At 44.3% G+C, this 16,680-nt stretch overlaps 1 protein-coding gene across 3 annotated transcripts in view; it reads right to left on the minus strand.

Moving 5' to 3' along the window:
* MICALL1 (MICAL like 1) overlaps positions 1-16,680 on the minus strand; it is a 69,946-nt gene that overhangs the window by 23,054 nt on the left and 30,212 nt on the right. For all 3 annotated transcript variants that reach the window (XR_012247775.1, XM_073644297.1, XM_073644295.1), the window contains exons 6-14: positions 15,870-16,216; positions 14,495-14,558; positions 13,565-13,884; positions 13,031-13,458; positions 11,231-11,365; positions 11,023-11,149; positions 10,847-10,937; positions 10,469-10,542; positions 7,818-7,932 (exon numbers count right to left, since the gene is read on the minus strand). Coding sequence is in view for 2 of the 3 variants with exons in the window: in XM_073644297.1 (XP_073500398.1) it covers positions 7,818-7,932; positions 10,469-10,542; positions 10,847-10,937; positions 11,023-11,149; positions 11,231-11,365; positions 13,031-13,458; positions 13,565-13,884; positions 14,495-14,558; positions 15,870-16,216 (1,701 nt within the window). In the remaining variant the exon portion in view is untranslated. The remainder of the gene's footprint in view (positions 1-7,817; positions 7,933-10,468; positions 10,543-10,846; positions 10,938-11,022; positions 11,150-11,230; positions 11,366-13,030; positions 13,459-13,564; positions 13,885-14,494; positions 14,559-15,869; positions 16,217-16,680) is intronic.

The following is a 16,680-nucleotide window of genomic DNA, read 5'->3' on the forward strand; positions in this document are numbered from 1 at the left end:
TGACAGAAGATCCGGGCGGTCGGGAGGACGCCAGGGAACGTCTGTGCTGTGAGTCGTACGATGTCGAGGTACCATGTACGCCTGGGCCAGTCCGGTGTGATTAGGATGGTTGGAACTCCCTCCTGTTTGATCTTTCTCACCACTCTGGAAATCAGGGGGAGAGGTGGAAAAATGTACAGGAGCTGGAACTGGGTTCAGTCCTGAACCAGGGCGTCCGCTGCTAGAGCTCTCGGGTCGCGTGTTCTGGCCATGAAGTTGGAGACTTTGGCATTAATGTGAGTCGCCATTAGGTCCACGTCCGGAGTGCCCCAACGATGGCAGATCTGTTGGAAGATTTCGGGATGGAGAGCCCACTCTCCCGAGTCTATTCCTTGTCGGCTGATAAAGTTTGCTTCCCAGTTGTCTACACCCGGAATGTGGACCGCAGAGATAATGGAGCTCGTTTTCTCCGCCCAGTGAAGGATGCGTGTCACCTCTCGCATCGCTCTGGCACTGCGGGTTCCCCCTTGGTGATGGACATATGCCACGGCTGTGGCATTGTCCGATTGTACTCTGATGTACTCTCTGATGTGAGAGGCAGCCAGTAAGTGATGGAAGGCTCTCAACGCCAGGAGGATGGCACGAATCTCCAGGATGTTGATGGGCAAGGTTGCTTCCGCTGGGGACCACTTGCCCTGTGCTCTGTGGTATAGGTGTACTGCACCCCAACCTGTCAGGCTTGCGTCGGTGGTCAGGACCTTCCATTGACCTGGGAGAAAAGATTTCCCTTTTGTTAGAGAGGTCCGGTTGAGCCACCAGTGAAGGGACTTCCTGGTTGACGACGTCATCTGGAACTTCCCGTCGAGAGAAGAAGGGTTCCTGTCCCATGACTTGAGAATGTCTAGTTGGAGAGGTCTGAGGTGAAGCTGGGCAAATGGAACCGCTTCTATTGCCGCCACCATCCTGCCAAGGACTGTCAAGCCTGTCAAGCCCTGTGCTCTGTGGTACACCTATACCACAGAGCACAGGGCAAGTGGTCCCCAGCGGAAGCAACATTGCAAATCGGAGAGATCGAGGGGGTTTGCTGAGAAGGGTGCGAACTCCTAGACGGAGAGGCAGTGCCTCGTCTTTGGGGAGAAGCACTAGGCCCTTGGAGGTATTGAATAGCATTCCCAGGAATGTCAGAGACTGGTTTGGGGTTGGTGATGACTTTTGTAGGTTGACTAACCAACCCAGGCGACTCAGAGTGTCGATTGTGATTGAGACAATGAGCTCGCAGTCCTTGAAGGTAGAAGCCTTGACGAGAAGATCGTCCAGGTATGGAAAGACTACTATGCCTCTGGAGTGTAGAACGTGCATGGTAGCTGCCATGACTTTGGTAAACACTCTGGGAGCCGTGGCGATTCCGAACGGGAGAGCCACGAACTGGTAGTGGTCCTGGTCGATTGCGAACCTGAGAAATCTCTGATGGGCAGGTGCAATCGGTATATGCAGGTATGCATCTTGTATGTCTATGGAGGCGAGATATTCTCCTTTTTCCATGGATGCAATGATTGACCGGAGGGACTCCATACGGAAGTGACGTTCTCGTACATATTTGTTGAGTTGTTTTAGGTCTAGTATGGGGCGTACCCCTCCTCCTTTCTTGGGGACTACGAAAAGATTGGAGTAGAACCCCTGGAAGCGCTCGGCTGCGGGAACAGGTATTTTGTATCCTGAAGATACTAGTTCCCTGACCCACTTGTCTTCTGTAATAGGTAGCCAGACTTGATGAAAGAGTAAAAGTCGACCTCCTACAGGTGGAGTGTCTTCCTGAGTCCGTGAGTCATGATGAGGAGAAATTCTTAGATTTTCCTCCTTTTGATTTTGAGTGGCCTGGCTTTGACTGCCAGGATTTGTCCGACTTTTGTGTCGGCCTCGAGTCTTCCCTGCGTGTGAAGCTGCTGTTATTTTGTGGTGGCAGTGAAACGAACCAGCCGGAAGAGTTCCGAAAGGATAGGAAGCGAGCTTGGTTACGCTTGTTATAATTGCGCTTGGGTTTCAGTTGGGGAAGAGAGGTGCTCTTACCCCCTGTGGCATTGGATATCATCGTGTCCAAGCTTTCACCGAAAAGTCGACCGCTGAAGTATGGAAGGTGCGTGAGGGACTTCTTTGAGGCTGCGTCCGCTTTCCATTCACGCAGCCAAAGGATACGCCGAATTGTGATGGCGTGTGATATTGCGCCCGCTGCACCTCTTGCAGAATCCAGAGCTGCATGAAGCATGTAATCTGCCACAACTGCTATCTGAACTGCTTGGTCCGACAGTTCAGGGGCAGAAGCTTGGAGGCCAGTTTGTAGATTTTTTGCCCAAGCCAGTATGGCCTTGGCTGCCCAGACTGAAGCGAACGCGGGGGCTAGGGAGGCCCCTGTGGTTTCGCAAATTGAGCAAGCCATACTTTCTACCTGCCTGTCTGCTGCATCCCTAAGGGTTGAGCTATCTGGCAGTGAAAGAAGTGTCTGTGCTGCCAGTCTGGAGACTGGGGGGTCCACTGCTGGTGGGTCTGCCCATTCTTTGGTGGTTTCCTTTGGAAAGGGGTAACGGGCCTCCAGAAACTTGCGATTGTTAAGCTTCTTGTGAGGCTGTGAGAATTGTTTTGTGAGAATAAATTTAAATTCTGGATGATCCAAGAAAACCTTAGGTGGTTTCAGAGCTCCTTCAAATTAAATCTTATTTTGTGGTGCGTCCGGGATCGGATCAGAGATGTCCAGCACCCGATGTATGGACGAGATTATGTCCTCAACTAGCGCTGCATTGCTAGGTGGGATTGGAGTTAGGGATCCATCAGTTTCCTTGTCTGAGTCAGAATCGCAGACGCCTTCTGACTCCTGTGTATCACTAAGGTGTGTCCTAGGTGACCCAGAATGAGGGATTTCTCTGGACGGAGATTGGTGCGGAGAAATATCTCGTCTGTCCCTGGTAGGGGACTGTGTAGATGACCTGTGACTACGGTATCTCTCCCTAGACAGGGATGACCGTGTGCTATGGGATGACTCAGATGAGCGTGACCTACGGGTGCGCTTGTGTCCTGACCTTGACATGGATGTGCCTGGGTCAGTATGTGACTGAGTCCGGCTTTCCCTTTGTTGGGTAGCATTCATAGTCGAGGTATGGCTTTGCAGAGCCTGAAGCAATTTGGAGGTCATGTTATCTATGGACTGTGTCATAGATTGTGACATTTGAGTGACCCATTCCGGCGTAGGATTAGACACTGAAGGGTTGGTAGTGGCTACTTGAGACTCCGGCACAGTAGTCTGAGTACAATCCTTGCAATGCGGATATGTGCTGCCGCTGGGAAGAGCATTACTGCAGGCTGTACAGAAAGCGTAAAAGCAGTCCTGCCGGGTTTTCTTAGACTTTGAGCCCGGCATAGTGCACCTGGAGTGGCTATGCAAAAGGGCTAACTGTGCAGAGGAGGATACAGAGTAATAAAATTCACAGCTGAGGTAACTCAAGACTGTGAACTTTCCCCACCAATGTGCCCCTGTGAACAGCGCTGAAAGAGCCTGGTCCTGTGCCTCCCCGGAGACTTGGCTGGCCTGTATGCGTCCTGCAGCTTGATATGGCCGCCGTGGCTCTTCTCCTGCTTGCAGAGATGAAGGAGAAGGGGGGCGGAACGCTGCAAGGGTGACAGTTGCTATGGAGATGCGAGCCCTGCAGCCTAGATCCGCCCCCTGTCTGACACCGCAGTGAGAAAAATCGTCATCCGGGGGGGCGGGCCGGGAGCGGGAAATGGGCGGCGGCTTAAATTTATTTTCTATGCCCAAAAGGGCTCCAGACAAGCGCGGTAGTCCGGGGGGGGGGGGATCAGAACCGGACCCCCCCGGAATGAAAGGCAGAATGGCGGTGGGGACATAAGTGGAAGGAGGTCTCTGAAAAGAGTCCCCCTTAGGCGCTTAAAATGAAAAGCTGCCGCAGGTGCAGGGCCTGTGCCTGTGTGTGCCATGGCTGCCTGCACTCCCCCCGGCTCCTACAGGGTCCCGCAGTCAAGCTGGGGTTCCTGTATTGCTGCTGGTCCTCGGCTGCGGTGTGCTGGCTGGTGAGAGCTGCAGATGCTGCCGTCCAGGCCCTACCTGATGGTGTCTCAACCTAATACCCCCAGGGGGGATTAGGGAGGGTGCCGCTGTCACCTGTCAGGGGGCTTTGTCCTCGCCTCAACTTCGGACCAAGACCGAGGGAATTGGGGAAGGAGGGGGGTTCTCAACTTCGAGCCTGACCCGAGGGGCCGGAGAAGGAGCAGCATGGTGGCTACGCCATCTCAACTTCAACTGCCCGTAGTAGGGGGCAGCGGAAGGAGCCATGCCGGGGGTCTCTTAAGAGACCCTCTTTTCTTCATCTGTAATCCCATGCTGAAGCGAGGGACGAGTGAAGGTCTGAGGTGTGTCTCCTTGCGACACTAAGCAAAAACTGGAGTAGGCTGATGCCGTCCGGGGGTGTATACTGCGGAGGAGAAGCCACGCTTAATCTTTTTCAGATAAGCATAGTGTCGCCTCCTAGTGGACAGCAGCATAACACCCAAGGTCCTGTGTCCCCCAACGAGGCGACAGTAATGTTATTTATTAACTATTTTGTGAGATATATCTCTCTCATTTAAGGGCATAAAAATTCAAATTTTGAAAATTGCTAAATTTTCTACATTTTTGGCAAATTTTCGATTTTTTCACAAACAGAGTGACAATTTTAAAGTGGTCTGAATACTTTCCATACCTACTGTATGTGCGGAGAAAAAATGGCACAGAATTTCAAGAAAAGAACATTTCATCAACCAATAAGCATGGGGGTGGATATATCATGCTTTGGGGTTGTATTGCAGCCAATGGCATTGGGAACATTTCACGGGTAGAGGGAAGAATGGATTCAATTAAATTTCAATAATTTTTTTTTTTTTTTTTTTTAAATTTCAACAAATTCTTGATGCAAACATAACACCATCTGTAAAAAAAAAAGCTGAAGATGAAAAGAGGATGGCTTCTACAAATGGATAATGATCCTAAACACACGTCAAAATCCACAATAGACTACCTCAAAAGGCGCAAGCTGAAGGTTTCACAATGGTCCTCATAGTCCTCTGATCTGAACATCATTGAAAATCTGTGGCTAGACCTCAAAATAGCAGTGCATGCAAGATGACCAAGGAATCTCACAGAACTGGAAGAATTTTCCAAGGAAGAATAGATGAAAATCCCTCAAACAAGAATTGTAAGACTCTTCTTGTCTGGCTACAAAAAGCATTTACAAGCAGTGATACTTTCAAAAGGGAGTGCTACTAGGTACTAACCATGCAGGGTGCCCAAACTTTTGCATTGGCCCATTTTCCTTTTTGCAATTTTTAAAACTTAAAAAAAGCAATATATATATATATATATATATATTTGTTTTGCCTAAAATAGAAAGGACATATGTCATCTTTAACTTTAGGCCTTTTAGAGATCATTTCATCGTCAGCTTACTTAACTGTTCACAATAACAGTAATTTTGACTAGGGGTGCCCAAACTTTTACATGACACTGTAGTATAAGACAATGGAGGCAGTAAATATGAAACATTGATTCATACATAACCCTTCAATGTCTTATATGGGGGAACTATCTCTCCATAATAGGAAGTTCACCTTCTTGGGAAGAGATGTGTGAAACTTCCATATCCTGTTTTGATAAACAGTTTCGGAGACTGCCATGATCTAAACATTTAATGGCAGTATAATGATGTAAATTAAAAATGATCTAATTGTTTTTCACGTCCTAAATTACAGAGGAAGTCCAGATTGCTTACTACAGTTACCAGCAAGTAATGGCTTGTAATGATCTAACCAGCTGTCATCTGTTCAAGGCATTTACGAAGTAGTAAGTGCAATCTAATTATCCACTGCCCTAATATATCCAGCCAATCAAGGAAAACAGCAAGGCAGGAGGGTTCAAACGTATATCATTAAAAGGAATCTGTCGGCAGGTTTTTCATATGTAATCTCAAAGAAGCTTGATGTAGGGGCAGAAACACTGATTCCAGTGATGTGTGTTGTCATTTAAATAAAATCAGGACTAGCTTTCTCGTGCCATGTAATCCTTCTGTTCCTTGCAAACCCACCCCCACCACTGATTGGCCGCTTTCTGCCTATGCACAGTGCACACAGAAAGCTGCCAATCAGTGGCGTGGGCGGGGTTATACAGAGCTCAGCATTAGAGACCTACTAGATCTTCTGCAGATAAAGAGATTTTAGCAAAACAAGGGATACATCGCTGGAATCAGGGTCTCTGCTCCTACATCATGCTGCTCTCAGGTGGGATAGCAATAAATCTGGTGACAGATTCCATTTAAGCTTAGAAAAGAGTGTGCATCTAACATAATAAACTATACATAAAACACAACTATTCTATTCATTTTATTGTACTTATAATATGGGAGAATGAATGGCACAAAATGAGGCCATTTGTTAGCTTTTATCAACTTAATATTGGGGTTATGCCTTTCTGGGTCATCTGTGTAACCTACTACTTATTATAAGAAAAAATTAAGAGTGATGTTCACACTGGGGGCAAACTTGCAGTAAGTACATATTTATTTTGTTGGGGATGCACAAATCTAAGACAACTGTATATACAGAGCCTGTTAGGAGACATGGAAGAAGGACTACAACTCCCAGTGCCTCTATGTCATACTATAATATGGAGGTAGACTTCTCTATGGAAGAATAACTCTGGAATGGAACGTTCAATGGAATATATATTGTGATTTTTCTTTTGGCTTCAAATTAAAAAATCTTTAATGAAATCAAGGGATGCATATGCATTAAAGCTTTATACAACTCAATACAAGACTGATTTTCCCGTTGACGGTTTTGATAAATGAGGCACTAATTGCTCTTCCACATTTACAAGGATGGAAGGTTTCTAAGTGTTATTAAGGAAACAAAAATAATCTTCCTTTGTGAATAAGGAATTTTTCATATCTTTTGAATTGCATAGTGCTGTACTTTCATCTAGTTTGTAATATTAGGTCTTCACATTTTTTCTTATCTCCTAAGGTGGGACGTGGTTAACTAATTCATTTTCATGATCTTAAAAATACATTTTAACCTAAGACAAGAGGAAGAGGACTTTGTTTTGTAGGATAATAAATGGTACAATATGTTTTACACTATTCAATCTTCTGTGAAAATGTTATAGTGATTCACATACTTTATTATTAGTATTTTTTAATGAAATTCGATTGCACCAAATATCACCCTGCTGGGGATATAATGCTCTAAAACCCGACTTATGGAACTCACCTGGACATGTTCTACAATTCAAGCCTATTAGTATAGAAATATAGTTTGGGCTCTCCTCGACCCTATTTGCCTTATAAGTGACTTGTCTGGATTTGTTTTTATTGGCAGATAATGGATAGGATAATCGTGCCCCCTAACCGGCTTGGATTGGGTTATAGCTAAGCATGCTCATGGTTCTGAGTGTTCTCCCAATTCACTCGCACCCACACATTCCTCCTTGTTGTTCCTATGAATCCAATTTATGTAAAATGTAATATTTGTTTCCCTTTTTTTCTTTATTTCATACTGCCTCTCCTCTTTTACACATCAGTATGTTTGGGTTACCGTATTTATTTCTTGGTTTAAATTGTAGAAAAAAAAAATGAATACAAATTGTATAATAAAAAATATAAATGATGTTCAAGATTTAGTTCAGTACTTGATAGACCGATAAACACTCAGTCCATCTGTACCATTGAAATATAATTGAAGGACACAAAAAATCAAATTAATGAAACCATTATTTAAAGACTGAAGGACAATAGCATTCATACCTCTGCCGGTCCTCATCTAGGCACTTGACAATAGCATTTCTCTGCTCAATGAGGGTCACCAATTCCTGCATGAGAACCCGTTCCCTTTCCTTATCTTCATCCAACCAGTCCTTCTCTGTAGAGAGTAACCAGGGTCAAGTTTAGGCAATAATAATGCAGTTTTATAACATCCTGCGATTCTACTACTACATTATAAACAAGCTATGTATTTATAGGAATTTCAATAAAAGTAATTACAGGAATTCACAAACCACATATCAACTTTCCACATGCTTATGAATATTTCTCTTGTTAAAGAAGACCTTAAATTTATCCTCCGGGTATTGCAAAATAATGAATTTTTGTAATATACTTTACCTCCTTCTCTCCTAAAAATAATGCAGTAGTGCTCTGTTACATAGCAAGTTTATGCTTCTTTAAAAGCTTCTTTCAACTGCTGCTCAGTCAAGAGCCCTACTGTATTTACAAACAATCAGTAAGTGAATTTGCCTATCTAAGGGTATGTGCACACAATGCAGAAATGAAGCAGAAAATTTCTGCATCATTTCTGCATCTCCCTGGCAGAAAAAACGCATGCAGATTGTGCATGCGTTTTTCCTGCGGAATACATGTGGATTCACATGCGTTTCCACATGCGTTTCCGCATGTGGATTGACAAGCGCTTTCCAGGCGATTTTAGCATCACTTGGAAAGTGCTTGACAACTAGGTCACACTGTATAAATCCATGCAAACAGCATGGATTTATATAGTGTGACCCGAGAGAGTGGTAAAAATAAAAAATAAATGTATACTTTACCCTCTGATGGCCCACGCTGTCCCGCTCAATCCGTTCTCCCTCGCCGGCAACTTTGAATTGAAAGACCTGCCGACGTCAGCGTCACGTGACCCGTCACATGACTGACGTCAGCGCAGGTCCTTCACTGCAAAGTGCCGGGAACCAAGCAGGAGCGGTGCGCGGGCCGACAGAAGGTAATTATACATTTATTTTTTATTTTATTCTTGTTTTACAGCTTTTTAAATGGTACCTGGGTGTGGAGGAGACTCTCCTCTCCTCCACACCCGGGTACCATCCGCACATTAGAACGCGCCAATAGCGCAAGTACAAATGCAGTCTTGCGGAATTGGCGCGCTCTAATGCAAGTCAATGGCGGCGAAAACGCCGCATTTATGCAAAATTAATTGACATGCTGCGGATTTTTGAGCGCAGCGTTTACGCTGCGGAAAAATCCGCATCATGGGCACAGCACATGCGGATTTCAATTGGGGAACATTGCTGCCCTTCTACCATGCGTTTTTAATGCGTTTCCGCAACTGCAAAAACGCTGCGGAAACGCATTAAAAACGCATCGTGTGTACTCAGCCTAAGTCTCTCTGCTCTCCACTCCTACTCAAGACAGGGGGAATTTCACTACTCTGATTGTAAATAAAGTATGAATCTTGGCTGAGCATTTGAAAGAAGCCTCTAAAGGAACATGAAATAGTCAAATGAAACTGTAGTGCGTTATGGTGTTTGGTGGAGTTGATGCAAATCTGCACATCCAATTCCATCGGTCACAACATTTGTCTGTGGCCGCTGGAATGGGAGAGGGAAAACCGCCTTTTATCTGACGGTGTCCGCGGCTCTTCATTGTTGCAAAGTGACTTCTTGCCTGGTCAGCTAATCAAAAGAAGAGCCTCCAATACCACCAGGTAAGAGACGGTTCTCCCTCTCCCATTCAAATGGCCACAGACCACTGTTGTGGCAGATGGAGTGGGATGTGAGAATTGATTTGCACCAAGTCTAGTGTTTGGGATGAAAGAAAGCAAGATATAGTAAAGACGTATATAAAAAAACATATCTTTGCAATGTATGGAAGATAATTAAATTAATAAAAAAGTTTAGTTACTTTAAGGCAGTAGGTTCTGCTCCAGAGCAGCTATTCTTCTCTAATGATAATTAGATAGCTGTTGGCTAAACACTTGTCCATTGTAGGAAGAGGGGAGTGAGTGGCTGCAAGACATATTTGGCGGCATCCTAGCTCTCAAAGAACAAAGGATAGGGCGGTTAAAGGGGTTGTCCGGTCCAAATCAGTAAGTCTGCAGTCACTCGGTGTCACTGCAGACTTATGAATCCCTTGTGCACTGCGGGGATTCGGCAGTTTCTGAGCCGCGAATGGAGGGTATGTATGAGTTATACATACTGCCATCCAGTGGGTGCAGCCTCGCTTCCATCCATTTGTATGGAAAAGGCCGAACTCACTAGTTGGCCACGACTGCATACATACCCTCCGGTCCCAGCTTAGAAGCTGGCGAATCACCACAGCACACAGGGGGATTGATAAGTCTGCAGTCGCACCGAGTGACTGCAGACTTACTGATTTGGACGGGACAACCGCTTTAAAGTCCAGCTGCCTGATCCTTGCCTCCCTGACATCTGCTGTCAGGGGAGAGTTAGGAGACATTTATACACGTTAAGTGGTCATCCACAAATATCAGTGGGTGTGGATGATCTGAAAACAGTTTTGGTTCTATTTTGTAACCCAGAAGGTTAGACCTACTTGACCTATCAACAGGAGGAAATTGCACTAGCGTAAACAGAGGAGAAAAATTCATAGGATTCTGATTTAAAACTGAGGAAAGTAAACTAGTGAATTCAGCTAGGCACTCTTACCTGGTTTATTGAGAAGGCAACGAAGCTCATATTCAACATCAGCTTGACGCTGCTCTAGACTCTGCTGCTTCATACTGAGAAAGATAAAATTAAAATTGCCTTTAAGAGTTTTTCCAAGGCTTTTTTTTTTTTTTTACAGGATAATCAATTCTGATGGGCATAACTTAATTTTGAGTTTCAGGAAAGCCCATTGCTTCATAGAACTTTGGAAAATATATTGGAAATATTCCGCTTTCTCCATGTCCCATAAAGTAATGGGGGTAGGGGTTCCAAAATACACTCCGATTTCAGTAAACCTCTTAAACTACATAGGAATGAGGATTTAGACGTTGCCCTATATAATGGCTCAACACACAGCTACACCTCCAAAATACTCACGTGTACACGAGCTCGGATTCTCGGCGTACCAGTGTATGTTTCTCTTGGATGAGTTTGAACCAGTCCATCAACAAACTGTCCTCCTCTGACTCTGGAAAGAGAGAAAAAGAAATTACAAACTGTGAGCCATTTCATATCTTTTTCCTACTTTGTTTGCACACTTTGCCCCTGCTCACCATTCTCCAGCCTGCGAAGCCTTTGCTCGAGCTCTACCCCTCGATGCTCGAGTGCGTCTAGCCGGATCTCAATGGCCTCCATCTCCAGATGAATTTCATCTTCAGGAATGTAGTCATCAGCCTGAACCTGCAGGCCGGGAGGGGGTCGGTTTAGATACATTGCTCCCTATAGCTTTATGGAGAGAGAATATACTGTTCTTTGCCTCACCTTGCGTTTGATAAGGGGGAAGCCATGTCCAGGTGCAGGTGGACGAGCAGGTTTTGGACCCTTCTTACTTTTTCGGCTCGTGGGAGAGGTGATTGGAGAAGACTTTCTATTGAAAGGGTTCTCTTTGCATGATGCCTTGGGGAGAAAAAAGTCAGCAATGAGAAAATGATAGACTTAACAAGGCTCACCAGCTGCTTGGTGTGCATAAATGAGGCGTAATTCTTTTTATAGAGGTGTGTATTATGACAATATGTTCTCCACCCATGGTCTGTCATACTATTATTCATAACAAAGGTTTTCCAACTGTTACTATAGTGGAAGCAGATGTTACACCTATATATAACACTAACACACACACACACACAAACACTTGTTAAAAGGCATGTCCACTTTTACAACTAAATTGTATATTTCCATTGAATCCAAAATAAAAAGTTTAAAAGGGAACCTGTCACGTCCGATAACAATATTAACCTGCAGATACAGGGTTAATCTGCAGGATAACAATGTTAAGACCATGGCCCCACTATCAGTATTCGGTCAGTATTTTTTCTCAGGAGTGGGAGCCAAAACCATCTGAGGAACAATCAGAGAAAAGGTATAATAGAAACAAGTCACCAATTCTGCATTTATCACCCACTCCTGGTTTTGGCTCCCACTCATGAGAAAAAATACTGACAAAGTACTAATAGTGGGGCCGTGGCCTTATGAAGGTGTCTGGATGCAGTACATGAAGCACGATCCTGGGAGAAAATGAACTTTATTCCTCCGGGGAGCTGCTGGCTTTCAGTCATGCAAATGTGGCTGGAGCAATGACAGCACTGTGAGCGGTGACTGTAAGCACACACTGACATGTGGATTAACAGTCGGCTCTGCAGTGCATCAGTGCAAAGATGGGTTGTGTTTACAGCCACAGCTCACATGCCTGTAAGACTAAAAGCCGGCGGATTCTGGGAGGAAAAAAGTTCATATTTTCCTGGGAGCCGCACTATCAGCCAGGCACCTTCATAACGCTATTAACCTGCAGATTAATAGCAGGATCCAAGTTGACAGGTTCCCTTTAAGTAACAAAAATTTAGTGTCTCGAGCAGCTGTGCAGGTCTTTGCGTCTCCATGGTATCAGACTACAAATAAATCTTGTGTAGTCCGATCCTACAGTCCTACTCCCATCTGTCTTTTAGTAGTAGTAGAGAGATATAAGGCTCTTCTCACACTGTCAGCAGTGTACATTTCTGCTACTAGCCAGGAATGCTACCAGCATACAAGTTAAATGGATGCATAGGCCCCTATTCACCAGACAAGGGCCAAAAGAACGGTTTGTCCTATGTCTGGTCGAGGTTTCTGTTATATCAAAGAGTGAAGCAGCCTGTGCCCTTCTATAAAAAGGCATCCAGTAAAAAAACACACCCACGTCCTGCACAGTATACTTTTTTTGCATAGCTATAGTCCATAGATACCACCCAGTGGCATGCAACATGTACTTCTGAGGTCTCCATTAGAGAGTGAGAGGATGCATTGGAAATGGCTGCAGGATCAGTTTGTAGGTTATTTTTTTTTACCATAGATGCACATCAATATGCATAGTACTTATAGATGCAAAAAAAATGTAATATTTGCAACTAGACTTTTGCAGAGTTCCTTCATTTTCTATGGTATATGTATAGGCACAAGTGTACATGGATTTTAAGTAAATTTAATGTCAGACTCCAAACTGCACAATCTAGTAAAGTAAAAATGAAGAAACTAAAATATTTTGGTTCCAGAGCTGTAGTGAACATATATTATATACTGTAACTGTACCTTTGGTGGCTGTTTGGCTTCTGAAGACGGACTTGTATCTGGATCTGGGGGTTGAGGGGCTGGTCTGCTAGGACTAGCCCGGAGGCTATCGCAGGAGGAGTCTCTCTTTTCTGGGGAAAGGCTTTCCTGTACCTCACTAGTACTGGCTAGATCACCTAATGAGGAAAGGCTGGTGTTGGCTGATAAGTGACTTTGATCATGGCTATTTGTGGAATGGCTGAGGAAGTCTGTGCCCCCCTCATTTGGTGGTCCAGATGTAGTGGGAGAGTGAATAGTTGGTTCGGAGGAACTCTTAGGAACGCTTTCTGCCTCTTGATCTTTTGTGGAAGGTTCTGTAGGAAGGCTCTCTGTGCTTAAGGCTGGTGAAGGGCTGCCTGACGGAGGCTCTGAATGAGACAGACGGGATATGAGATGGCCAGAATGCTGAGCTGCAGACAGAGAATTAGTATACAGTCAACATGATGAAAACACATTTCCCAAATAATTAGAAGCAAGGATGGCTGTCAGTAAGAGGAGAACTACAGATGTTCTTACCTAAAGGAGAAGCATTGGGAGCTTTAGGTGCTAGCCTTTTTCGACTCTTTGGGCTGCTGGTTGGGGTAATTCCATACCATGGATGGCTTGGTTTTAAGTTATTTTCACTCTCCTCTTCTTCACCCTCTTCCTCAAACGGGTTATAGGGTTTGGCCTTAGAACTCTCATTGGCGTTATCTTCGGGTGATTTGCTGCTCTTTTCCAGATCATCCTGTTTGCGTACCGGTGGTGGAGGAGGTGGGGGAGCTCGTTTTTTAGGCTCAGATGCTGCCACCAAAGAGATCCAAGGTGGATCCTTATGTCGTTTTCCATCTTCCTCCCTAAAAGAGACAGACACCTAATGAGCAATGCAATATGTAAAACATGAAAAGTTTAGGTTAAGTGGATCTGCCACCAAATTTCGCTATGCAGACTGCATACATTAGAAGAAGCTGGTGTACTTACTTTGAAAAACCATGAAGGAATGATAGTACCGATTTTAAAATCTATATCAGAATGGCTGTATTATGCTTTATCAAAGTAAGTACACTATACTCATCAGGTGCAATAGATCTAAGTAATATAGTATTCAGATTGATTTGTGAAATTTGGTGACAGATCCACTTTAATTTTAAAAGACATTTATATATGATTTAGAGAGGACATGGAATGTATGGGTTGCTTATCCTCAGTTTCCTTGGACATAACATTTAACCCTTTATTAACCTACAGACATACAAAACAGACCCTGACTGACTGATCCGCTTTCCTCACAATGCACCACCACTCTTTATTGCGTCTAATAAAAGGATGCGATGCCCGGCCTCCGAAACTCCCATTAGGTCACTCTTTATGGTAAGAGTGGTGAACACCTTTGTCCTGATGAGTGACCTTGTATTTATTTATGGGCAACATTTCGAGTTAGTAGGCTTCCAAATCATAGTTGTGTACCTATCAGAAGATCTCGGTCTGCCTCTTGGTTTAGGAACTGGGGGAGTCGATATCTGCTGGTCACCTTCATTGGATAAAAAAAAAAAATATGTTAGATAAATTGTACTCATCAGAAACCTCGAAAAATTCTTTTGAATATTGGAGTCACCTTCAATCGAATAGTCAGCCTGCTATGCTCAAAGATGACGAAAATATGGATAGGCATTAAAACATAACATATACTCAATATTGGTGAAACACAGAGAGAACCTCTAGTAAACGTACAAACACAAAGACACTTCAGATGAATGGGCATATAGTATTACGCTCCCAAACTACCGTCTACAACAGTTACCCAATATTAGCACCAATGGTACCAAACAGATTATCTGGTCAGTGGGCCAAAGTCACAGAGGGCCTGCACCTCCAGTAAACCATGGGGTGTAGGTAACATGACAGCGTGGTCATCAAACAATAAAGTCAGGTCTTACCACTTCTGTACACAGATTGTGCCAAAACTTTGAATTTCAATAGGGCGGATAGTCCAATGATCGGCTTCTGTCCCTGGTATGTCTTTCTGAGGGACAAGAGGGGGTTAGCATACCCTATGGCCCTAACCCAAGTTACCCCTTGCTTGTGAAGGGGCCCCTGAATCTGGAACCTTGCATACTGCCCCTGAAATACATGCAGGATATTTTGCACACCAACAACCTACACAAAGAACAGGCAGGCAGGATTGTAGCACTTCCCAGAACCTTTTCACATGAACCTCAAGCCTTATGTCTCCTGATGAGCCCCACTTAATTTATTTTATTTTTTTGGGGAAGGGGGAGGGGGGGGGCAGTAACATACCATGTTGGGATGGCGCTTATATCTATTGCTGCATGTTAGGGACTTTTTTTTAATATGGCAAGGTTCCAGACTCAGGGGCCTTTTCACCAGGATGTGGTCATAGCGATTTGGTATAGGGTATATTAGCCTCCCACTGGAACAGGACCAGATCCCTGTACTATTTGGCCTATTGTATGTGGACAGAAGGTAGAAGACCTGGTCTTTTTTGTTTGATGATCACAATATCGTGATACCTCTGATATTGTACCAACACCCAATCCTCTACCCGCTACCATAGGCAATGGCCCGATTATTATTTTGGTCAACTGACCATTAGGTACCATTGGTGTTAACATGGGGTAACTGTTGTAGACAGTAATTTGGGAGTATATCGCTATATGCCATTCATGTGAAGCTTTTCTTGTGTTTGCATGCTTACTGGTAGAGACCTCTCGCGTTTTACCAAATATTTAGCTAGATTTGAGTCTAAATTGTGCATATATTAAAGGTCTCACTCGAGCAATAATGCCACTGAATCCAGGTAATAATATTTTCTAAAACCTACCATTGATAAGGCTTGTTGGCCTCGCAGGGCTCTGCCCAGCTGAAGATCGTGCCCGTGGCAGAGGTTGTGGCATTATATCACTTGTTCTTCTTGGTGCTGGCACAGGTCGGGAGTCCGATACAGAGTCCCCATCAAGTTCTTTCTGTGGCTTGTTGGGAAGAGGCGGCTTTGGTGGGGTGCGTGGCTTTGGTGAAGTCGAGACTTTGTTTTGTACAGACCCTCTTTCATCAGACTCTGAACTGCTGGTGCCTGGCCGTAGTCGGTAGTGATGGGTGCACACAAATGTGCCAGTCTCAGGACCAGGCTGGTATGAACCGGGCAGTAGAGTACCACAGCATTCCTTACACCTGATAATATATGTGAAAAGGAAACAAGGACCTTATTTCTGCTTTATCAAATAAACCTATGGATTGGACATAGGTAACAGGGCAAAGCATGTAAAACCACGTAGAAATGGTCAGAAGCCATGTTAGAAAAATCCCATATAGCAGCGTTATTATATGATAGAAGTGAAAATATATGAAATACAACCAGGAAAATATTTGGTCATTTTCTTGTACGAGAATAGAAGTAGGCACACTTGTGACAAAAGCTTTGTTTGTAGTAGGTAAACTCCGAGTATAATTGACCACAAATATGCAGGAGTGAATGAACCTCAGCAGAGCAAACATACACTCAAGGCAGCTGAAAGACACATTCACAAGTGCCAAGTACAAGTCCAATCACTGACCCCTTCATTAAAAGCAAAAGGTATTATACATCTCAAAACCTCCATCTCATACATTTCTGCATATAAACAGATTATTCTATA

Source organism: Phyllobates terribilis, unplaced genomic scaffold, assembly GCF_046119375.1.
Source record: "Phyllobates terribilis strain yellow unplaced genomic scaffold, ASM4611937v1 Scaffold_8__6_contigs__length_399053987, whole genome shotgun sequence".
Lineage (NCBI taxonomy): Eukaryota > Metazoa > Chordata > Amphibia > Anura > Dendrobatidae > Phyllobates > Phyllobates terribilis.